The sequence below is a fragment of the Lissotriton vulgaris genome, chromosome 12 (genome assembly GCF_964263255.1).
Source record: "Lissotriton vulgaris chromosome 12, aLisVul1.2, whole genome shotgun sequence".
In the NCBI taxonomy this organism is placed as follows: Eukaryota; Metazoa; Chordata; class Amphibia; order Caudata; family Salamandridae; genus Lissotriton; species Lissotriton vulgaris.
The window spans coordinates 43,224,236-43,249,373 of NC_141700.1; the positions used below are offsets into that span (position 1 = coordinate 43,224,236).

Genomic DNA, 25,138 nt, shown 5'->3' on the forward strand with positions numbered 1-25,138 from the left:
GACCCTTGTGGACTTGAGCTGGGCACCCTTGGCCCACACAGTCTTAAATGTGAAAAGTCACCCCAATGTTTTTCTCTGCTTTACTGTAAATCCTGTGTTTGGGCAGTAGTAGTTTTAAGTGTGGTGGAGTCGGGCATTGGTCTGACATCTGACTAGAGATGGGCGGAACTTGTGGAGTTACCCAAAAAATCAGTAATCAATCAATCAATCAATCGACCATGGGCATTTGTATAGCACGCTACTAATCCCGGAAGGGTCTCAAGGCGCTGGGGGGGAGGGGTCCGTTATTGCTCGAAGCCGTGTAGGCTGGTTCTGGCGGTGGCGGGGTCGTTGGTGAGGGAGAGGATTAGCTGGGTGTCGTCGGCGTAGGTGATGATGTTGAGGTTGCGTTTGCGTGTGATGGCTGCGAGAGGGCTCATGTAGACGTTGAAGAGGGTTGGGCTGAGTGAAGACCCTTCTGGTACGCCGCACATGACTTCGGTGGCCTTGGATCTGAATGGGGGGAGGCGGACTCTCTGGGTTCCGCAGAGTTCCACAGGTGGCGGTGTTTTGTACGCTGCGCTGCTCGTACTGATTTTAAGCACTGGTAGCTTGTACCGCGCTGTAAAATCAGCACAAACGGCACCACGTGGCGCGCCAGAGGGCGCTGCTTCTGTCTGCTGATCAAGTAGATTTTCAACGTAAGCGGCAGCTTTCTCACCAGGAGCAGCAGCTTTTTCAACGCAAGCAGTTGCAACTTGCTGTTACCCGCATTGAGAAATCACGCCGAAAGGCAATCTAGCACTTGATTTTTGCACTCGCCAACTTATTGTAGGCGAGCGGTGCACAAAACAAAAACTGCCATGCGGTGGTTGTTGGAGGTTTTCCAAAACTTTACGAACTCAACCAGAGAAGCGGAGTTTACCGTCCACCCCTTATCTAACACACTCTCCTCACAGTCCATCCAGAGGCACCAGCCTGGCATGTGACTGACCCTGCCCCAAGTAAACTAGCATTTCTGAGACACAGGTCTGTGAGGAATTCTCCAAACTTCTTAACTAAAGGCCAGTCCACTGGCAGCTTAGAACAGACCACAGCATCTGAGAGCTGCTTGCTCATCACCGTGGGTGTCTGAGCAGTAAAAAAGAGCTGGCGCCTCCAAGAGGCGCAGCGCGCGCTCTGTTTACCTGTAAGTGACCGAAAAGTCTGACATAAACATCTCCATGTGGTACTAATTTAAATACAAATTGGGCAGGTTCTGATGGAAAATAAACGGAGAAGCTTTTCAAATAAAGTAAGCAGTGCACTGGGTTTGATACCAAACCAGAAATTACAATTTGGGTCGCCGCCACGAGCCAGCATTAGTCGCCCCATTAAACTGCTTGGACATATGTTATGATATGTTAAGTGCATTTGTATAGCACATTCCGACAGTTTGTCTGGTCCCAAAGCACTGCCGGTGTCTGGGTACTCTCTATAGGTCTGGGATGGAGGGTTCTGCGGAGATGTGCCTGGATGTATATCATATTGGGTGGCATCGAGTTATTAATCGCCAAGAAGGTTGGAGTAGTGGACGAAGGGCTTCTTTCGTAATGGATTACATTGGAATGTTGCCCGCTAGATCCGTCTATGGATTTTATTTATTTTGGAAGGTTTTATATAACTTCAAAGAAGGTCACGCACAGCATAACGGCACCTCTCATTTACATAATTTAAGATAAATTATTTACACAGAAAAAATAAAGAAATCAGCAATATTCTGAGCTTAGCTGTGGGTTGCATCGTAAGGTTGCACGGTCAATGCATCAAGACCTCAATATTCTAAAGCACCATAGGATGCTGATAAAGAGGTCCCCCATTCAAAAAGCAGAGCCTTGTTTTAGATATATTTTCTTAGATAAGCACATTACCATTAGATACATTACCACTTCCTAGAAGTAGTGCCTTATTTTAGAGGAATTTTCTTAGATAAACAGAGATAAGCAGGTTACCATTAGATAAATGGTCTCTTTCTAAAGCAGTGCCTTGATTTGGGTGTTTTTGTTTGAGTAAATAAAGCTACACCAGGTAAGAATGGGAGAGACTATAAAAGTATTGAGTATTGAGTAAGTGATTTGTTTCCAGGGAAAGTGTAAATAGGTTGAAGGATTTGAGACTATTTGATAGACGCTGGAGGGGTGTTCCATATTTTATAGGAATGCCCTGGGGTGGAATCGGTACCAGATGACTTTTCCTTTACATGTTTGCTCTAGAGGCTAAGGATGGTTTTGCTTCTGATCACACAGAATCCCCCGAGATGGTCAGTTTCTGGGAGAGACACTTGGAGGCATTCAGGCACCTTAGAGATTAAACAGGCAGAATTGTAAGTACACATGAGCTCAATTGGAAGCCATTTTAATGAGGATAAGACCTGTGTGATATGGTGCTGAGTTCGGCACGGACCTGCTTCCAGCGTTGAAGGACCGCCCTTAGTTGAGTAGGGTTTTACTTTTTTGGTACACCAGTGAGGAGAGGATTTTCATCGTCAGAGCAACACATGGCGAGGGATTGCACAGCAGTTTTAAGTTGTTAGGGGCTCAAAGGCTGCCTTTCTTGTCTAAGTTGATACCCATGGATTGGATAGATTCATCGGTTGATGCTGAAAGCCCGCAGAATGTTTTGCATCTAACCAGTGCTGGTTCACCCACGAGTCGGGTTTTGAAGACAATAGGAGAAATTCAGTTTTTAATTCAGTCTTTTTTTAGCTGTTGATCTTTAAGTCATTTTTGGAAAAGAAGGAGCTATAAGATCATAAGATCCGCATCGTCAGAGATTCTAAGATATATCTGGGCATCGTCTGCATAGAGATCAAACCAAACTCCTACATTGGTTGGAAGTCACAAAGAGTTCCCAAGGGGTCAATTGAGATATTGACAGTTAATGGGCAAATATTGAGCCCTGGGGGTACCCCACAGGTCATAGGGGAAATTTCGGAGCAGGACTCCCCAGATGTTTGTTTTTTTTGTTTTGAGTTTTATATAGCGCGAACTAGACCCGAGACATCGGGTATCAGAGCGCTTTACAAGAGCATCAATTTCATTACTTGAGGACACATTAATTTTTTGTTAGGCACGGGGAGATTAAGTGATTTGCCCAGAATCAAAGAATGTTGAGCGTTGTTGCGGAGAATTGAACCTGGTTCCCCAGCTTCGAAGTCGACAGCTCTAGCCGTAAGGCCACATACTCTCCCCTTTTAAGACACTGATATCGACTTACAAATAAGGAATTTACCCATTATCGTACTGTGCCAACAATTCACAGCCTTTCCACGGCTGTATGGACTGGTAGTTGATGGTCGTGCACAGGTCTAAAAGAATCTGGGGTCATCTGCCATTTCAATATCAACTAATATTTTCAGTGTGTCATCTACCACACCCACCACTGATGTTTGTAACGCTGCCCCTAAGCAAGGAGGGAGTTTCCTTTCAGATACTTTTTAGGGTGGGTGCAACAAAGTTCTCCATGAATTTCATTGGGAATGGTACGCGCGAGGGCTTAGGGGTTTTGAAGGCCGTTTGGGTCCACAGTATGTTTTTTAACCACATGCGCGCTAGCGGGTTTTCCGGCTGCGTGCTGGAATTTCAAAAATCCTGCGTTACGTGACAAAGCCAGCGCGTCATGCGCGCAGCGCAGGTAACGCCCATGACGAGCTCGCTTTGTCACCCGCATCGAAGGGGTTAAGAAGGGGTTCTACATTTCCTATTTTGAGTGTTGCCTGGCACCCACCAGTATTCAAAAAAGGAACTGATCCCTTCAAGCCAGTTCGGAATGAGAGCCAGATGAGGTTTTGGCCAAATTAGGCAGTACGGGTCAGCCGTGCCGCCGGAGGGCTTTGGTTTCACAATGGTGCCTTTAAAAGACTCCTCTGTAACCAGCTTGAAGTCAGACAATGGGGTTCCTCTTTTCTTGGTGTTAATTATGCATGGGTTAGCCAAGGTGGAATAGAAGGAGACTTTTTCTGTCTGATCACGTTGACTTAAAATTGCAGAATTAGCTTCATCACAATTCTCTGCCCAATTCCAAACGTGGGCGTCAGAGTACACGATTCTATCAGCATTTGAAAGAATTTTCTTGATGTTTTTCACCCCATTTAGCTGGTTGCTGAAATAGTTAGATTTCACCAGGATTAAATATTCTGGCAGACAGCTTAGCTTGTTTGGATTTTAGGATGCTCTGTTATAGGCAGCTAGTTTTTTTTATTTCCATTTTCTTGCAAACTCTCTGCATTTCCTCGGCTCATTGTTAAGGTTAATGAGTGTTCCATTTTGCAGATCTTTTCGACCCCTCATGTTTATGGTCTGGTTTGACAGTTCAGACAATTATGCAAGCATCAATAAAGAGGGACTTTGGCTCCGCCCAGATGTAGGGAGCCAGGATTACATGTTTTGATGGGGCAGTAGTTGTGTGCTTCCACAAAAAAAGTGCTTTGCCTCCACACATATGTGGTCATTTTGTTTATTTAATTCAGAGGCGCACGCATGACACTGTAATGCTGTAAATGTGTCTTAGATACCTAGATCATCTATGGTGTGTTTCTCTGGCAGCAGCACAGATGGGAGGAGGGCCGTCATTAACCTACATGGATGTCTGGGTCTGGCTTGACAGAGCAACTGTCATCTGACCTTTAAAACTACAACAATATTATTGCACAGTTATTACACAGTTTTTGATTCTACAGAAATGCAAATACATTCCTGTGCTATTTTTTTGTAATGCTTCACACTACCATGCATCATTCCTTTAAAGGTAGATCTGTTGGCTTTGCCAGTGCTTGTTCAGAGTTAAGGCTGCCATCTTGTCAAATAAGGAAGATGTTGAAACATTGTGCTGGAGGAGGAGTGAAGCTCCAGTGTGGAGCCTGTTGTGCATGGATGTGCATGTTAAAAGGGCACTGGCAGTTTGGTTCATTCTGCTGGGTTTAAGGTAGTCCATTGCACGGCCTCAGGTTGTCGTTATCTTTCAAGGCATCTGTGGCCATTATGAGGTTTTGATGCCATTCTGTGCAGATGTGTTTGAGTGACGTCAGTGGATTTGCCATCGAGGAGGCAAACGATCCACTCTCAGGTGGCTATGATGCGTTTGGTGTGCACTCATGTGCCAGAAGTAGAGTCGTATGTGTTCTGTTGTCGTAAGGCGATATGAGAACAAAGCGTGATCTGACGAGCCACAGAGCTCTGAGTATAAATCTGAGTGAAAGGAAGATATGTTGTTTTAAGCACATGAGTTGAATATACATTATTAGACCTCCTGTTCGTGTTGAATGACTCTTAGTGACGCAAGAAGATGTGACACCTTCCAGTGCATCTAACACACCGAAGGGGGAGGGAGGGTCATTTCCAGCTGATGCCAACACGTGCCACTAGTGTGGAATCGCTAGCCCATTCTAACTTTTAACGCACTAACACATCGCACCCGCAGCGGGGGCCGCTCCTTCTCCTACATCACCGCCAAGACATGGAACAAGCTGCCCCTCCACCTCTGAACAGCACCCTCCCTGGTGGACTTCACAAAGAAACTCAAGACCTCGCTTTTTGATGGTGACACAGCACCCAGAAGCCCGAAGGGGTGAGTTTGCAGCGCTATATAAATACTGATTGATTGACATTGAATTCTGGGACTTGTAGTCTTGTCACAACCACACACAAACAACCACACACACACAACCACAAATACACATAACCACACACACACACAACACACACAACCACACACACACAAACACACACAACCACACAATCACACACAACCACAACTACACACACAACCACAACTACACACAACCACACACATACACACACAACCACACACACAACCAGTCACACACAACCATACACACACACAACCACACACACAACCTCAACCACACACACACAACCAAACACACACAAACACAGCCAAACACACAACCACACATGCACATTCCACACACACAACCACACATAGCCACACACACAACCATATACACACACAACCACACACACAACCTCAACCACACACACAACCAAACACACAACCACACACACAACCACACAAACACAGCCAAACACACAACCACACAAACACACACAACCACATCCACAATCACACACACACAACCACACATACAGTTGTAAGCTTTAAATCTACTGACGTTGTGCAATAAAAGTCACCAACTATGTAATATATTAGAGAGAAGCAGTAGCTTCTCTCTAGTTTTTGTCTCTCTCCCGTCTCTCTCAGTTTCTGTCTGCCTCTACATTCAATTGCCTTTCTTCTCTCTGCTCTTTTCATCTCTTCCATTATTTTTCTGACTCCGTGCCTCCCTCTATGTACATCGTTCTGTATCGCTTTCTACCCTTCTTTCAATGATATCGCTCTCTATTGACCTGTTTAGTCAGCCTCCCCGGTGCCCGTCTCCAGTGTCTACCCAGGTTCTCCCATTAATGCCCCCTCCCGAACCTGTGAATCTCACCCTCGGCTGCTTCTCTTACTCACACTGCTGTTTCTCCTCCCTACCCAGATGTTTGACTTATTCTTTCATTTTCCCTACTCGAAGGTGATCTTATCCCTGCTGTTTCTCTTACTCATCCCGATGTGTCATTTACTTTCTTATTTCCTATGCTCTTTAAAGGGGTCTTCCACCCGCTGGTTTCTCGTGCTCGCTCGCTCGCCCCATGTTTCTCTTAGCTCTTCTGCAGCCAGATGGTTTGCTTATTCTCTCATTTTCTTTACTAAAAAGTGATTGTACCCCTACCCCCCGTTGTTTTCCTTATTATCCTTTAATACTTCGCCGCCTCTCGCTGCCCCCTCTACCAGCATCTTTCTAGTGCCTATTTCTGCCTTTTCGTTATTTTCGTCTCTGTCTCACTTGGCATTGCTAATAATAATGCAACACTAGCACCTGACTGCCTCAAACTAACTACACAACATAAAACAGACCACACTTCTTCAAATCAGCCACAATACCTGAAACTGATCACAGTGCGTGAAACTAACTGCAGTATGATATCTGAAACTGACCACAACCCTTGAAACAAGCATATGTGGTACTGAGTAGAGGTAGAGACTTTACGCCTTCTATTTATGCAATTTGTAGAGCGCATGGCGACCCGAAGGCATCCCAGCTCTGGACAAGAGGTAGCACCACCCAGAAGTAGAAAGAACACTAAAAACCGAGTTATTTAAAAAGCCAGGTTTTAATCGCTTTTCAAAGGCGCTGGTCATCGCTATAGCTCGAATGGCCTGAAGGAGAGAGTTCCGAAGCGTTGCTACATCAAAGCTGAATTACCGACCACCGCTTTCAAGCTCTTTGATAGCCAGGGTTGTAGCTAGGTGGAGATTCGAAGCTCGTAGTGATCTATTGGGGTTGTACGGGATGAGTAGCTGAAGTAGGATGGACGGGCCTCTGCCTTATAAAGCACGGTGAGCAATTCACAACAATTAAAAATTTCCTCCTGAGTGGTATTATGTTGAGTGTAGTTATGTTGTATTGAGTAGAGTGTAAATATGTGTTGTAAATATTTGTTGTTTAATGATGTGGTATTAAAAGTTATGATGCGGAGAGTATTTATGTTGCATTGATTAGTGTGTAAATATGTGGACTGTAATTGTATGGTACTGAGTGGTATGAGGGGTGTATTTATGTTGCATTGAGTAGAGTACATAACTACACTCAACATAATACCACTCAGTACCACATAATTACACATCACATAATTACACTGTATTCAATACAACATAAATACACTCCACATACCACTCAGTACTACATAATTGCATGCCACATAATTACTCTCTACTTAATGCAACATAAATACACTCCACACAATACCACTCTGTGCCACATAATAACACAACACATAATTACACTGTACTCAATGTAACATAAATGCACACCTTTCACTGAAGTTTATGCTATATAAAAAAACAATTGCAATGCAATAGGTCTCACATTACTGAGTCTTTGAGCTGCTAGTTTTGCATTACTATTAGCAATGCCAACAGCTCAAACTTTTATAATGCGAGACCTATTGCATTGCAAATGCTTGTTTCATTCTTTTCTTCTGTTTTGTTTTATTTTTTACATCATGTGGATTGAACCACAGAGTTCAAAGGTAAAACAGTTTTCACCTTTTTGTTCTTGTATTTTTTGTGAGCTTGGCTTTGCAGATGATGCACTGGGACTTCAGTTCAAGGAGGAGAGCTTGGATTGGGGATGCCCCCGAAGATATCAGAGCTGGGGTGAAGTGACTGAGCTTCCTTTGGCTGAGTTTGAAAGGTGGCTTCGACAGAACACTCACATTTCCTAAGATTATACTTGAGAAGTTCATCCAGTCCAGGACTTTACTTTGCATTCTGGGCCCTGTAGTCGTGTTTATCAAAGCACAGAGTCAGGCCTACAAGTCCCAGAATGCAAAGAGAGAAGTGTTGACTGGATCAGCTCCTCGTGCATAGACCTAGGAGCCTTGAGAGCTTTGCTCTGCATGGCTAGGGTGCAATGGAAGGGAAGCCCTTATGCAGGGCATTGCCAACATCAACATAGGCGAGGATGGGGCGTGCATACTTTAATTTGTTGTATCCTCACAAGGCCTCATCTGCCTTACTGCACTGTACATAGATTGACATTTCATATTTGTCTTACACTGACCAGACTGATGATGGCTGCACAGAGCAAGAGAGAGAGGGTTCCCCTGCACTAACAGAGTTTATGCTGGCAGCCAGCGGTTCACTGCATCCTCACAATGCCCCTGCTACAGCATTCCTTGCTAAATCAAGCAGGATTAAACCCCCTTGCAACAAGCACGCGGCTCAGCAGAGGGGTGAGGGATAGAGAAAGCTCAGTGGGGCGGCAGGAGCACATGCCACAGAGGCAGAGACTTTACGCCTTCTATTTCTGCAATTTGTAGAGCGCATGGCGACCCGAAGGCATCCCAGCTCTGGACAAGAGGTAGCACCACCCAGAAGTAGAAGGAACACTAAAAACTGAGTGGCAGATTTATGAGGCCATTGCTCCTCTTTGCGCCCCAATTGCGTCACTTTATTTGACGCAACTGCGGCGCAAACAATGCTCCCTATTTACAACGTGACACATCTAGGAGATGCGTCACGTTGTAAAGCACTGCGCCATAAGGAGGCGTTCCTGCGCAGGGGGGGGGCGTTCCTGCGCAGGAACGCCTCCTGAAAGTGGCTGAGTGAAATCTATGAGATTTCACTCAGTCACTTTCAGGGCAATGCTGCGTCAAAACCCTGCGCCTGCTTGAAGCAGGCGTAGGTCTTGACGCAGCATTGTGCAGATGGTGTACCCCCGAGCCTTACTGGAGCTGCGTCGCGCTTGCAGCACAACTCCAGCAATGCGCCACATTTCCGGCACAGATGCGTCACGCATCTGTGCCGTTTTTGCACCATGGTGCGCCGCATTATAAATGCGGCGCACCATGGGTGGCGGAGCTGTGGCGCACGTTAACTGGCGCATCCCTGGGGATGCGCCAGTTAACATAAATCTGCCCCCGAGTTATTGAAAAAGCCAGGTTTTAATCGCTTTTCGAAGGCGCTGGTCATCGCTATAGCTCGAATGGCCTGAAGGAGAGAGTTCCGAAGCGTTGCTACATCAAAGCTGATTGACCGGCCACCCCTTTCTAGCTCTTTGATAGCCAGCGTTGTAGCTAGGTGGAGATTCGAAGCTCGAAGTGATCTATTGGGGTTGTATGGGATGAGCAGCTGAAGTAGGATGGGCGGGCCTCTGCCTTATAAAGCACGGTGAGCAATTCACAATTTCATATTTCCTCTTTGAGCATTCGGGAGCCAGTGGAGATCTCTCAATCGCTGTCTAACTGACTGCGATCTGGGAGTTCCTAGCACTACACGTGCGACCCCATTTTGCACAACCTGCAGTTTCTGGATAACTCCTTTAGGAGACCCTAAGCACAATGAGTTACCATAGTCCAGACGGGACCAACACTCGTCTACAGGCCTGGGGAAGCAAGGCTAGACCCTTGTGCAGCATTCGCAGTTTTCCAAAACAAGTGGCCGTGGTTTTTGTGGCTTGGACTTCCATAGCCCGGGCATCTTCCAGCCACTTCCCCAGACTTCTTATAACAGCCTTAGGGATCGGGGGAACACAGGCCCATCGGCCAGTCGAGACCTTGTTGGACAGAAGGAGTTGTTCACAAGAATCATTAACTCTGTTTTGCTCCGTAGAACTTCAGACATGACTTGCTCAATTTGCCACTGGAGTCAAGCAAGCCTGGCTGATGACGGCTGATTAGACAGAAACCGGTCCTAGGAAGCTTGTTTCCGGGCCAGGGAAGACATGGCTTGGCAGTTTGGGCTGGACTGTTCCCATGAGGCACAGGGTCAGACTGATTTGCATATGGCCATGTCTGAACTGGGGTGGCGGAGTGAGCTAAAGAATGATGATGGATTAAACCCAGATCAGTTGACTGGGGGTGAGTGCTTGCAAAGTTCAACACTCCATCCAGCATCCCCTTTGGTTTTGCTTTGTTCATCCAGCTGGCTTCCAGCTCCAGGGAGGGCCCTGGATTACATGTCGAAGGGGCCGAGTCTGGGGCAAGAGATATCACCGGCTGGGTGTCATCACAAAGGAACTATGGAGATCCCAATAGGAGCTTCAATGTTTGCCAGAGGTTGAAGATATATATATATATTAAACAACGTGGGGCTAAGTGGGAACCCCTGAGGGACAGCACAAGCCACAGGCAGAACTTCAGAGGAATGGTCCCTCTTTAAAAAGGAACTCACCCACTCCAGAGCCTTCCCTGCAACTCCAACCCTACCAACTCTATGCAAAAGTATAGAGTCGTCAACAGTGTCGAAGGCCGCACTGAGATCCAGGAGCACAATGGCCCCTGTGGCCCCTGATCCAGTCTCCTTTTTACCTCCCCCTCTACCGCTAACAAGTTGGTCTCTGTACTGCGCTTAGGACAAAAGCCAGTTTGTGTATGGTGCAGGATTGAACTGGATTCCACGAAATCTGACAGGCATGTATTTACAAACTTTTCTGCCTCCCGACTTAGGCCTGGGAGCAGGAAAATTGGACAAAAGTTGTCTAGACGGGAGGGATCACAGTTAGGCTTCTTTAAGTCGGCTCTAATCACAGGATCCTTCCAAGGAAGGGGCACCAGGCTCATTTCCAGGGACAGATTTATCAATTCTAGTAATAAAGGGAGAATCATTTCTGGCTCAAGAGCGAGGATTCTCAGAGGTGCTGGGTCAAGAGGAGATCCAAGCTTAATTTTCCTGAAAACAACAGTAAATTCCTCCAACGAGAGAAGAGGGGATTGGGACAGGATAGGCGGGCATGCATTCTCAATAACCCTCGGCGAGATGGAATTATCGCTTCTATTGGTGTCTTGAAATGAATGGTAGTTGTTCAGAATTTTGAAACTAAAGTAGTTAGCCAAGGCATTACACCTATCAGTGGCGGCTTCAACCCCGGGGGCATTCGTGGTGGACTCCAGCATGGAGTTTGTAATTCTGAAGATCTCTCTTAGAGAATTTGCAGCATTATTGATGATTTTTGTCTCATAGTAGAAGGTCTGGGCTTGTTGAATTTCCATATGATATATCCTCACCTTCTCTCGATATAATACTTTTTTATTTCCCTCGTAGTCTTTTCCCCATGCCCTTTCTGTAATTTATTTGTTCTTTTTAGTGTTTTATGGTAGGGGGGGGTACCATGGGGTCGACTTGCCTTTAGGTTTTTGAGTCATGGCCTTCTAAGGGATGCTTAGGTTTAGGGAATGAACCAACCAGTTTGAAACCATGCCGCTGGCCGTTTGCAGGTCTCTGCCCAAACAAGGGGACGCGGAGCTCAAAGTACTTCTCTGGGTGTCACGATTACGGTTGGATCAAAACCGATCTTTAGCGGCCCTGCATTTCTGGAATGACGTGACACTGGGTACCATGAGAATCCTGGGGATTGGATAGTGATCTGTCCAGAAAACAGGAACAAGGTCCAACACATGTACCGTTTCTCAACACCGACTGGTAGTTTCTTATCGCGAGCGGTCGCGAGCATACGCGACCAGTCGCAATGAGAAACCTGACCTCCCCGCGTTGAGAATCTTGACGGGAGGTTTATTTTCCACGCTTGCGATCTGCAACTTGATGTTGCTGATCGTGAACGAAAGTCTTGCCAGGATGTCATTTTGCTCGCTCGCGGTCGCCAACTTGACGTTGAGGAGCTTGAGCAAGCAAAAAGTGACCGCTGCACTACGCTACGCTACACTACGCGTGTTTGCACTGTGCTACGTGCAATTTGCGTAGTGCGAAGTAGCGGAAACTTCGCAAACTTTGCGAGCGTAGCGTAGTACTTTGCCCAGGGTTAATCTAAATGTAAAAAACAAATCGGCCACTTGCCACCCTCTTGTACCCCCCTCTGTGCACTCCCTCCATCCTCTCCCTAAGCTCTGCTCTCTATCGGAGCAATCAGGTCTCTTTGTTTCTCACTGTTGCTACGTCATAGCAGTGAATAACCAGATTTCAATATACACTCTTCATGATACTGGCCCTGACATCCGTGCTTAACAATGGCGTGAAGAGACACATGATTAAAAACATAAAACTGCACCAAGTCACCAGGGGGTCGGCTCTTGTCTTAAACTGACAGTGGACCAAACACACTCTGCGCTTTGTGAACTCTGAGAAAGAAGCGTCAGGCTGCTGTGCTGTTTGTCATCAGATACATCATGTGACCCGCCTGACACACATGCAATATTACTAGAGTATTCACCAGCCCAGTGACAATCCCGAGGAAGCGGGGGACACAGCGTGCGCCTTCTGCAAACTCTGTTTATAGACGCACTGCCTCAGGAACTATTAGAGCCCAATAGAGTCAGATTCCGCTGGTGAAAAATCCGTGCAGCACGTAGCGCCTTGAAGATGAAATCAAACTGCGAGTAGTGTCTGGGTAGTGTATACCATCAGCTATTATGGCCGCTGCTTTGAAGCCATAGACCGCCACTGTGAGCGCTATATTAGCAGTATGCAATAATACTCACTTCAACAACTTTAACAAAGACATACACCGAAATATAACATTACAGCATTTAAATGTGAGGGGTTATTTAATCTGAGAAAAAACCTTTCTGCAAATCATTACAAGTTACGGCTCAGTGGGACAGGGGTGGACTTTCTATAAAATGTTAAAATGTGAGACCAATAATAGCTCCTAACAGCGCCCCCGAGCTGTCCCAGCGCCTCCCCGCTATGTAGTATCTGTGTCTTGTTAGTACTAGCACCGCAAAGTATCAGCCCCGGCAGAAGACATCTGGGCTGGGTGTAGCTCCCACTGAGAGGCCAGCCTGATGCTACTCTTAACTAAAGATATGCTCCTCTTTTCATCGACGTCATAAGGATGAAATGAGGACGCCGTCCCGGGGACTGATCTTCAGGATGCACACAACGCTGAAGCAAGTGCCTAAACCCACTGAGGTATATTACCTGCTCATACGCGGTGAGAATACTTTGGGGAGACATGTGATGAAAGCCATTGTGGGAGTTACCTTCCTGAACCCCAAGACCCGCTGGGGTTTGGAGTAGCGTTCCCTAAGCAGAACTGAAATTTTACGCCTGGAATGCTCCTCCTTTCAACATCAACCCTCCCCCACATGTTAGCCCCGCCCTCTGCAGGGCCAGCAAAGGCCCCTTCACACCTGCGCATTTCCAAGTGCCCATTTCTGCATTTTCCGTGTACAAGGAAGTGGACCCTGGCACTTCAGGGAAGTGAACACAGGTTACACCACCAGCGCCTGACGTCATTCATAAATCTCACAGACTCACGTGCTGCGCCCACGTGACACTGTTATCTTGGGGCCCAGGCAAGCTGCCACCGCCCACACACCACAGGTGCGTCTGGCTCTGCCAGATAGCGCTGGAGCCAGGGGCAAGGCAGGACATTTCACAGGCTGGGCGTCCGGTTTGCATATCTCACTAACCAGGCATGTTAGTCAATCGAGTGTGGGAGGACATCGACACTACGACTCCCAGAATGCACTGATGTATTACATATTACAGGGCGGGAAACGTGCCCTGGCAAACCTAACAAAGCACAAACCACACGTGCCTTACAAGCGACACGCACCGCAGTTAAATTACAAGCCACACAAACTCCAGGTGCAGTGCCAACCGCACATAGGATCGTTGCCTTACTAGGCGCGCACACACACCGCAGGTGCAGTGCCAACCACACACGTCACGAATGGGGAGCCAATTACACACGTCACAGGTGCCTTGCTGGCCTCTCACGTCACAGGTGCAGTGCCAACCACACACGTCACAGATGCACTGCCAACCACACACGTCACAGGTGCAGTGCCAACCACACACGTCACAGGTGCAGTGCCAACCACACACATCACAAATGCACAGCCAATCATACACGTCACAGGTGCCTTGCTGGACTCGCTCACAGTAGGTGCAGTGCCAACCGCACACAGGATCGTTGCCTTACTTGGCGCACACACACAGCAGGTGCAGTGCCAACCACACACGTCACAGGTGCCTTGCTGGACTCACTCACAGCAGGTGTAGTGCCAACCACACACGTCACAGATGTAGTGCCAACCACACACGTCACAGATGCCTTGCTTGGTTCACTCACAGTAGGTGTAGTGCCAACCACACACGTCACAGGTGCAGTGCCAACCACACACGTCACAGATGTAGTGCCAACCACACACGTCACAGATGCCTTGCTGGGTTCACTCACAGTAGGTGTAGTGCCAACCACACACGTCACAGGTGCAGTGCCAACCACACACGTCACAGATGCCTTGCTGGGCTCACACACAGCAGATGCAGTGACAACCACACACGTCACAGATGTTGTGCTAGCCACACACATACACGCACCACAAGTGCAGTGCCGCAACACGCACAAAAAATAGGCATTTCTGCCTACAAACATACCACGTGGCTGTTCCTAACAACACATAAAACAGGTTCGCCCGTACGCTGCTTAGCACCCACATGCTACAGACGTGTTGCTAACCTTACTTATACCACAGGAGCACTGCTGCTCACACAGATACCCAGGTGCACGTCTAACAGGACACACGGGGGGGGGGGGGCACTACTAAACAAACACCCATCACAGGTTCAACACAAACAACACACATGATTCTAATCTAAATAGTGGTGCTAAGTGCGCACCTTTCACAGGTGAAATACAAACTACACGAAGGGCGCTCGGATAACCACCCCGCCACCACGAGGGCCCTGCCAGCTGCGCGGCACCGGTGACCTGTTCACCGCCCTGGCATGACAAGAGCGCCAAGAAACACACGTGCCACATACACTGTTCTTACCACACTGTTATCACAAAAACCACAGGTGCACTGCAAACCACACACACACATTCCACAGGTGCACTGCTACTCACATACATGCCACAGGTGCAGTGAGGAGCACACCGTTACCACAGCTACGCTGCAAACAGTGCCACATGCATACCGCAGTCCCAAGACTAACCACATCCATGCCGCATGCCTAGGACTAACCACATAGAAAGCACAGACGTGTTGCTAACAACGCACACACAGCACGTGCAGTGCTAACCACACTGGGAGGACAGGTGCAGCTACCCAAACACGCACTCCCGGGGCACTGTCCCCGGGCGGGCACCCCCTTCCGCGTGCCCTGCGCGCGCCCCGGCTGCCGCGCTGCCCTTACCACAGGGGGTGTGCCAGGGTGAACCGCCGCTGCACCCGGCTGCTCCGATTCAACAGCAGCTTCCGAAACAGCAGAGGCGAGTTGCGGGGCGAGTTCAGCGGCGAGTTGCGGGGCGAGTGGACGGGCGAGTGGCGGGGGGAGTTGAGGGGAGAGTGGCGGGGGGAGCTGAGCGGGGAGGTCCGCGGCGAGATCCGCGGGGACATGACCAGCGCCACCGGGGTCGGGACCTTCTTGGAATTCAGCATCTTTGGCGTCCGGGGGCCACAAATCCTCTCGAGAGTCAAAAGCCACCAATTGGGGGGTATCTTCTATTGGGCTAGCAAAGAATCATCGCGGCTAGCTGCCCGGGCTGCTCCTTGGCACAGAGCGTGCGGTCTGCCAGGGCGGGTTGGCAGAAGATGACAGAGAGCATCAGCTTTCAAAGTCTAACAGAGTCCTGGAGAGAAGCAACTGGCAAAAGTCCGCCTGCAACTCCGAGCCCCATCAGCCTCTTCTCTCTGTTTCTATTAGTTTTATTGTTGTTGTAATTATTAATGATCCAACAAGGCGCCCGTTCCACAGCCAGGTGGCCCTTTCCTTTGCGCACCAGCACAGCCAGGAGGCCCTTTCCTTTGCGCACCAGCACAGCCAGGAGGCCCTTTCCTTTGCGCACCAGCACAGCCAGGTGGTCTTTCCTTTGCGCCCGTTCCACAGCCAGGTGGCCCTTTCCTTTGCGCACCAGCACAGCCAGGAGGCCCTTTCCTTTGCGCACCAGCACAGCCAGGAGGCCTTTTCCTTTGCGCACCAGCACAGCCAGGTGGCCTTTTCCTTTGCGCACCAGCACAGCCAGGTGGCCTTTTCCTTTGCGCACCAGCACAGCAAAGTGGCCCTTTCCTTTGCGCACCAGCACAGCCAGGTGGCCCTTTCCTTTGCGCACCGGCACAGCAAGGTGGCCCTTTCCTTTGCGCACCAACAGAGCCAGGTGGCCTTTCCTTTGCGCACCAGCCAAGGAGCGCCTTTCGAAGGCGCCCTTCCCGGCGCCCTAACACCAGCAACTTTTTGCTCCGCGATGTGTGCTCCTGGGCTCCGTGAGCTGCCGAGTTCTTGTTTTCTCCCGGCCGTGTGCGCTCCGGCGCTTCTGAATGTAGGGAGGGCGGAGCCGGGAGGGGCCTGTCCGGCTGCGGGACACCCCTCCTGGAGGGAGTCATGGGCCGTCCACGCCCCCCCCGGAGTTGGGAGTCACTCACCAACAGTGTCTTTAAAGGGAGGCTGCAGCAGCAGGGGAGGGGCGAGGCTGCCCACGCCCCCTCCCGTGCCCTTTGGAGCTGTGCGCACCGCTTCTCACGAGTCCAACGGCGGGCGGTGACGGTGTGCCAGCCCGCCCCTGCCCGCTTGCCCAAACTTGTTGCCTGCCACCCCCTTTTGAAATCAAACTCCCTGTCGTGCGTAAGAAAGAAACCCCGTGCCGAACTCTCGCCTGCCCTGCACCCGGCTCACATCACCAGGAGCAACGGTGCGGGGCAGCTCAGGAGGTTCGTGCACCTGCTGCGGAGATCTACGTGTGAGATGGCCCGAAGCAGAGTCTGCAGGCCTCAGTGTTGGCAGGAGCTTCCAAATTACTTATCACAACAGCGGAAATTGAGCTATCTGAATGTACCGATGTGATGGACAAAACCCGGGCTCTGCTGACACGGTGGAACAGAAGTCCCCCTACAAGTTTAGTGTTCTGACTCAAGGTGAGCTGTCACGGCCTGACACCACCCCCATATTGTCAACACGCTTACCAGGTTTGTGTTTAAAAGACACTCAGTCGCAGTTCCATGAAGTTGTGTGTTTGTGGTAACAAGCGCTGGTAATAAACAAATGCGCAAAACGTGGGATCGCTGGATAACCCATCAACAGGACCCTCAGAGAGCGCAAGTGGTGTTAAATTGCATTTATATAGCGCTTACTACCCCTAACGAGGCGCTGCAGTAGTCTCGTGTGTCCATCTAGCCATTTGCGCAAAGAACAAGGTGCAAAAAATCGCCGGTGCAAATTGCACTTGTCGAGGTGATTTCAAATTTTTGGTGCACCAGTTGTGTGGATGTGTTAAAGAAAAAAAGATTAGGTGCCATTTTATGTACCTTATTTCTTTTTTCTCCATTTTGCGCTCGGAGCTATAGCTGGTGGCCTGCGCGTGCGCCGACCCCGAACACATCAAATCTGTGCAGAGGTGTAAATTAGCTATTTTGTAAAACAGAATGTATACCCGTTTTAAAGTTCCACCATTGTCCACAGAAGACGTTGAATGTTGTGGGCACAGCTGCAAAATAGTTGTGCTCCCCACGCCCCACAATGCATGCTGGCGTTTCTCAAATACTTTTGATTGAGCACAAGAGGATTATGGAAAATCCCTCCTTTTGTATAAAGAGTGCTTTGGGGCGGGGAGGCAGATGGCTCCAGGGCCGGTGTGGGCATGTCCCGCCTCCAGTCTATGTTTAAGTAGAAAAAGAAAGAATTACTCACTGATGAGAATTTTTGGCCTGTGAAAGACTTTATAAAAAAAAAAAAGAAGAGATAAAAAAAAAAGACTCTGCTCCAATGTTACCCCAAGGCCTGATATGCTAGTAAAATACCCCTCAGTATTACATCCTCCTGATGAAATAAGGAATCTGCTGAATTCAGTGCAGGCCTCAGAAACCCAAGGCCCGACTCCTACTAACTGTTCCTCTGGCGCCGTGTCAGCCATCTTTCATTCTGAACAAATTACTTGCATCTGATTGTACATGTGTAATGCAAGTAAGCCAGCAGGGAGTGCACTGCTCCAATTACAAGTACCCCTACGAGCATCATTACATATTCCTTTCTGAAATCTGATTTTACTGAAGAGGTGTGGCGCAGTGGCCAGAGTGCCTGACTCCGGCCCACAGGGTTCACCGTTCGATCCCCGGCTCCGGGGGCAGGTTAGCTCAGCACCATGTGACTCTGGGCAATAGCTCGCTTAATCTTCCCGACGGCCCCCAGCGCCGGGACACCTCCATTGGAGGTAGCTGTGCGCTTTACAAATGCTGGCATTTACATTTACTCCTAACTTGACCCGAAAGACCCTGCTCAAAGGTTCTCCACACAGACCAACGGTTGCATCTAAAGAACATTGGACAAAGGGCTGGATGTACCAGGGCTTTTTGCAGCCGCAAAGGGTTCGATTTGCAGAATTGAGCCATTTGCAACAGCAAAAAGATATAAAAGAAACACAAGCTGTGATTCAGTGACAGGCGTGTTTAGGACGTCCCTTTCAAATACAGAACCTGAATGCTGTGTATTAATGTTTCGTAAGTGAAGTCTGCACTCTCAGGAAAAAAAGGAAATTAAGTGTGGGAGCTGAATATTGCAAAGTGCACTTACAGACAGCATGTCATGTTATGTTGATTTGTATAACACACTAATCACCCAAGGGGGTATCCAGACGCTAGGGTAAGGTGTGTAGGTGTGTGGTCCCCAAGGTGCTTATATGAATAGCCAGGTCATCAGTTTCTTGAAATTCTTAGGAAGTGAGGAGGATGAGGCTCTGATGTCTTGAGGTAGGTCGGAGGTTCTGATGTGTGGAGGGCGGTCAGAGGCTCTGATGTGTTGAGGGAGGTCGGAGGCTCTGATGTCTTGAGGTAGGTCGGAGGCTCTGATGTGTGGAGGGCGGTCAGAGGCTCTGATGTGTTGAGGGAGGTCGGAGGCTCTGATGTGTTGAGGGAGGTCGGAGGCTCTGATGTGTTGACGGAGGTCAGAGGCTCTGATGTGTTGAGGGAGATCAGAGGCTCTGATGTGTTGAGGGAGGTCAGAGGCTCTGATGTAGTGGGGGAGGTCGGAGGCTCCGATGTGTTGAGGGAGGTCGGAGGCTCTGATGTCTTGAGGGAGGTCGGAGGCTCTGATGTGTTGAGGTAGGTCGGAGGCTCTGATGTGTGGAGGGAGGTCAGAAGCTCTGATATGTTGAGGGAGGTCAGAGGCTATGATGTGTTGAGGGAGGTCAGAGGCTCTGATGTGTTGGGGGCGGTCAGAAGCTTTGATGTGTTGAGGGAGGTCGGAGACTCTGTTGTGTTAAGGGAGGTCGGAGGCTCTGATGTGTTGAGGGAGGTCGGAGGCTCTGATGTGTTGAGGGAGGTCAGAGGCTCTGATGTGTAGATGGAGGTCCGAGGCTCTCAGGTAGTGGGGGAGGTTGGAGGCTCCGATGTGTTGAGGGAGGTCCGAGGCTCTGATGTGTTGAGGGAGGTCGGAGGCTCTGATGTGTTGATGGAGGTCGGAGGATCTGATGTGTTGAGGGTGGTTGGAGGCTCTGATGTGCTGAGGGAGGTCGAAAGGTCTGATGTGTTAAGGGAGGTCGGAGGCTCTGATGTGTTGAGGGAGGTCAGAGGCTCTGATGTGTTGAGGGAGGACAGAGGCTCTGATGTGTAGAGGGAGGTCGGAGGCTCTGATGTGGTGGGGGAGGTCGGAGGCTCTGATGTGTAGAGGGAGGTCGGAGGCTCTGATGTGTAGAGGGAGGTCGGAGGCTCTGATGTGTTGAGGGAGGTCGGAGGCTCCGATGTGTCGAGGGAGGTCGGAGGCTCCGATGTGTTGAGGGAGGTCGGATGCTCTGATGTGTTGAGAGAGGTCGGAGGCTCTGATGTGTTGAGGGCGGTCAGAGGCTCTGATGTGTTGAGGGAGGTCGGAGGCTCTGTTGTGTTAAGGGAGGTTGGAGGCTGTGATGTGTTGAGGGAGATCTGAGGCTCTGATGTGTTGAGGGAGGTCGGAGGCTCTGATGTGTTGAGGGAGGTCGGAGGCTCTGATGTGTTGAGGGAGGTCAGAAGCTCTGATGTGTTGAGGGAGGTCGGATGCTCTGATGTGTCGAGGGAGGTCGGAGGCTCTGATGTGTTGAGGGCAGTCAGAGGCTCTGATATGTTGAGGGAGGTCGGAGGCTCTGTTTTGTTAAGGGAGGTCAGAGGCTCTGATGTGTTGAGGGAGGTCGGAGGCTCTGATGTGTTGAGGGAGGTGGGAGGCTCTGTTTGGTTAAGGGAGGTCAGAGGCTCTGATGTGTTGAGGGAGGTCGGAGGCTCTGATGTGTTGAGGGAGATCTGAGGCTCTGATGTGTTGAGGGAGGTCGGAGGCTCTGATGTGTTGAGGGAGGTCGGAGGTTCTGATGTGTTGAGAGAGGTCGGAGGCTCTGATGTGTTGAGGGAGGTTGGAGGCTCTGATGTGTTGAGGGAGGTCAGAAGCTCTGATATGTTGAGGGCGGTGTCAGGGCCGGCTCTAGGCTCATGGTGGCCCTGGGCAGGGAGCGTAGGTAGGGGGCCCGGAAGAGGGGGTCCGGGCGGGGCAGAGCGCGCTGGCCAGTAAAGAGGGGAGGGGGTCAGGGAGTTTAGAAGTGGAACAGAGCCGGAGGCCGCCAAATCCCTGCCAGGGGTCACCACGCAAATATGTATCCATCCTCAGAGGATTAATATATTAAGGATATATATTGGCGTGGTGGCCCCTGGGGTTTGGTGGCCCTGTGCAGGTGCACCGCTTGCACATGCCTAGAGCCGGCCCTGGCGGTGTGCTGCTCAGGTATTCTGGCCCTGAATGCTAAAAGTGACCTCACTAATGTGTTCTAAAAGTCTTGAGCTCTGTGTTAAACAAACCTTAGTCAAAAATATATTACATTTTGTTCAGACATATCTTCTCTATCTGTATGTAACCTGGATTACAGGACAGGCATTGTAGCCGCCATGTGACAGGAAGTACAAGTTCAGGTTATTAAAGTACAATAAACTCCTTCATGCCCAATGGGCACTGCCAGGTCGTGGGCACGCCAGTGTGGGTTGGCTCAGTAGACATATGGTAGAGCTGGCAACTGACAACATTGGAATCTCTTCCACACTGAACTGAAATGCACATTCCTTCCCAGAAACCACCCTGACTCTACCATTAGCGGTCGCAACTCCTTCCAAGTGCTTCATGGACTCCTGACTGCTGTTGTTAACGCTTTCCATTCAACTTTCAGGGGCATTGGGTTCCTGAAGGGGGAACGGAGGGGATGTGGCTGGCACAGGGACGGCAAATATTTAAAAGGTCTTATTGCCAGTTCTATTTGCACAGTGAACAGACACTAACTATGGTTTTTAAAAATGGGGGAAAAAGTCGATTGCACAATTTATTTATCCAGAAGTACCGGCTAAAAATCGTTAATTGTACAGGAAGAGAAAAATCCAACACCCGAATGTTCACAGGCCGAAACAGTACAGAGGAGCGATGTTTTTTGGCAGCAGCAAAGAAAATTGTGTGACACTCATTAAAGGCCCGATTCCAATGCGGTTGAGAAGGCCTCAAAGCAGCATATGCTCCATCCGAATCGGATCGGGAACGTGTCTTTCCAACCAAATCAGAAAGTTTTCCAACCAACCGAGTACGATGCGAGTAAGGCATTAGGAATATCTCAATCCGAACCGGACGTCATTTGGAATGACCAAGCAGTACGGAGCAGAATCGTGTGTTACTACGGGACGCGTTTCCAAACACCCGATTACGATGCTGGATTCAGACAGCCTTTCCGAATCGTACCGTCTGGCTCGAATCAGTAGTCAGAATCAGACTTTGGGGGCCCGTATCGCGCCCCCCTGCACCCGGAGCCTTCCCAATCGGGGCCAAGGGGGAACCAATGGGTCCCCCCTTACCAGCTATGCACAGTGTGGCAGGCACGAGGGGGTGCCTGCCACAGGGTGCCCGATTTTCCCCAGCCACCCCTTTCTTCAATGGGAGCCTAGGCATTCGGTTGGAACATAGGCTCCCATTGAAGTCAATGGGAGTCCAACCAAATCGTATCTGGAAGCCTCCGGATGCATTGTCCTCGGTTGGTCGGACTCTCCCGATCCGAGTTGGTTGGAAACCATTCACAAACCGATTCGGTCGGAATGATTTCCTAACCGCATCGAAATCAAGTCCTTAGTGTGAGTTAGACGCTGGGTCAGTTCCAATAGTATATGGGAATTTCATGACTTTTAGTTATGCCACCATTTCATACTACGTGATTTTCCTTTTACCAGCAATTACACAGCAGGAAATGGTCGTAGAGAAATAGAAAATGTGTTTATTATTGAACCTTTCTTAGTCGGGTGAAAATGATGAACTTAGGATGCCTTTGTGTGCGCCAAAGTTTCTTGATTTCACCAAACTACAGGCTAGGAGTATGGGAAGTCAAGACTTTTGTCCACAAAATTACAGGAAAGATATACAAAATGACACTTTTATAGCTAAATTGTGTTAGCTGGTGTCTTACGTGACATTTTTTAAAACGAGTATACACGTCACATAAAAAAAGCCTGCGTGTTCTATGCAGTACACCAGTTCAAGCAGAAAACGTGTGGGGGACGGAAATTTCCATATAAACCAGTCTCCCAGTGGTCACTCACACGACGTCCGTAGACAAGTGTGTGCTCAGTAAAAAATATTATGGGAAAATGCATAATGTGAGAAATTTCAGGAATTTAGCATATTATCCAAGCATAAGAAACATTTTTCTCCGCCTCTCAAAATCTTGAGGCCTGCTAAAAAAAATCACCCAGAAGTCATAGCATGTCTAGATGTAACTCAGCCACACTCTGGGGTGCCGTGGGGGTGTCTGTGACACACAACACTGCTTGTGGCTTCTCAGGAGGGGTTTGTGGGGCCAGGCCACACATCTCCCATGATGTGTTTACACTTCTGCTGCTCCAGCAGCTATTGTGTGGGCCACACCACAGGGAATTCTGCTAATCAACTTATGACAATTACTCATACACTGCTTGTGGTTCCTATTAATCAAATATTGTGATTGCCCACGCAAAGCAGACAAAGGCGAGTATTGGCGTGCTGTGCTGGGAGGCACTGAGCGCACAATGACTGAGCATACATCCATGGGCAAAATAAACACTCACTCGCCTACGTAAACATTTTCAGTCTTAGAGGATACCCTTTTCACAGTGATCAGCTGTTTATCCACGCCTTAAGATGTACACAGCAGCGAGGCTGGAAGTGGTAATGCACGTTATTAAACATGTATGTGCTTGAGAAAGTGAGAGCTTCTCGGTTACAAGGGCTTGTAACCCGAAGACAGCTCTGTTTGTCTCCACAGAGTTCACTTTCACAACTGGCCAGGGAATAAGGTCATTTCTTTTGTGGGATGTGGCAGGGGGCGGGCTGTCAGAGATTCCAGGCCAGGTGAGGCCTTTCTAAGTTCCTGCTATTTTCATTTTCTCTGTGACTTCCTAGAATGCACCTTGAAATCTAAGGCTTTTAATTATTTCCTCTTTCTTCCTTTTTAGGTTTCGCCTGGCGTCTGCTGCGCAGCAGCGTTCGCGCAGGCGAAATCTTTTGAGGAGCAGTCTGGGGCTTTGTCCCGCCTCTCTGTTCCATTGGCTAGCTCCATAAAAGGAGGCTAGCCATTGGAACAGAGATGCGTCACTCATTCCCCGAACAGATTTTTTGGCGTTCCGGAGATTTTTTCGCTCTCCACCCCTTTGTGAACGTCATTGCGGCGGTGGGCGGTGGTTTATTATTATTTTTTTTTAAGGTTTGTTTTGGTCATTTGTCCGAAGATGGCGGCCGGGCAGTAGCTTACTTGAGAAGCTCCGCCGTGCCGTCTTGAACCAGCGTGTGCCAGTTTCCGCCCCCCTTCCTGTGTTCGTGTGCCCGTTCCCGCCCCCCTCCCGCTGTTCGTGTGCCCGTTCCGGCCCCCCCTTCCACTGTCCGTGTTCATTTGTGATTACTTTGCCTCTGGGTGGTAATGGATTCCTGTGTGTGAAGAGCTGTGCGGTCTAGCGGCTGGGGACCAGCAGTTTGGTGGAGACGGATGCTCTGCATTTTCTAATCATCTCCATGTTTCTTCACCCCTCCCCCACGCCTGTGCTTTTCTCATGGGGTCAGGGCTCGCGTTGATCGTGCAGTTGGTGTTTGTTTTGGAAGTTACCGGCGGCGTCAGGGGAGAGGCACAGACGGAACCTGCTCTCAGATAACGTGTGGAAATGACTCTTAATAAATGCTGTTAATTGTCATTTGGTCTCGTGCGGCGAACACCGGCGGGCAGCATATCTGCAGGCTCTGATTAGCTGCGCTACCCGGAAGGAGCTTAATATCTGAACAGGCGTTTATTTTTGTGGATCCCATAAAACGTACAAGGTGTTGCTTTAATGTGGATGTTGAGTGTTTTAAAGGGAACGGTGACTGTGGATCTTGGGGTTCTACACGGGCTGCGCCTGCTTTGATAATATGGGCTTAGACTAATTAAAACCTGAAACACAATGGCCCCTTGTGTGAGGCCTGTCGCCTGCTCGCGCTCACCCCTCGTCCATTGATGGTGATTCTAGTGGGGAGGTTTAGCTGTCTCCCCCTCCCCAGCAGATGTAATCATAGGGGGCGCTTTTCTGTAGCTCAGCGTGATGTCTATTACTTGGGGTGTTCGTAGCGTGGGAGATAAAGCCAATAACTAGTCTTTTAGAGATATTATTTAATG

At 49.2% G+C, this 25,138-nt stretch overlaps 1 protein-coding gene across 3 annotated transcripts in view; it reads right to left on the reverse strand.

Moving 5' to 3' along the window:
* The window catches only part of PDE4C (phosphodiesterase 4C), a 1,034,448-nt gene that overhangs the window by 400,094 nt on the left and 609,216 nt on the right, over positions 1 to 25,138 (reverse strand). Inside the window, exon 1 of one of the 3 annotated variants that reach the window (XM_086946999.1) lies at positions 15,688 to 16,324. The exons of the other annotated variants lie outside the window; for them this stretch is intronic. Within the exon in view, the coding sequence (XP_086803125.1) occupies positions 15,688 to 15,932 (245 nt within the window). The 5' untranslated portion in view covers positions 15,933 to 16,324. Of the gene's footprint in view, positions 1 to 15,687; positions 16,325 to 25,138 lie in introns of those variants that run through there. 3 annotated transcript variants of the gene reach the window in all.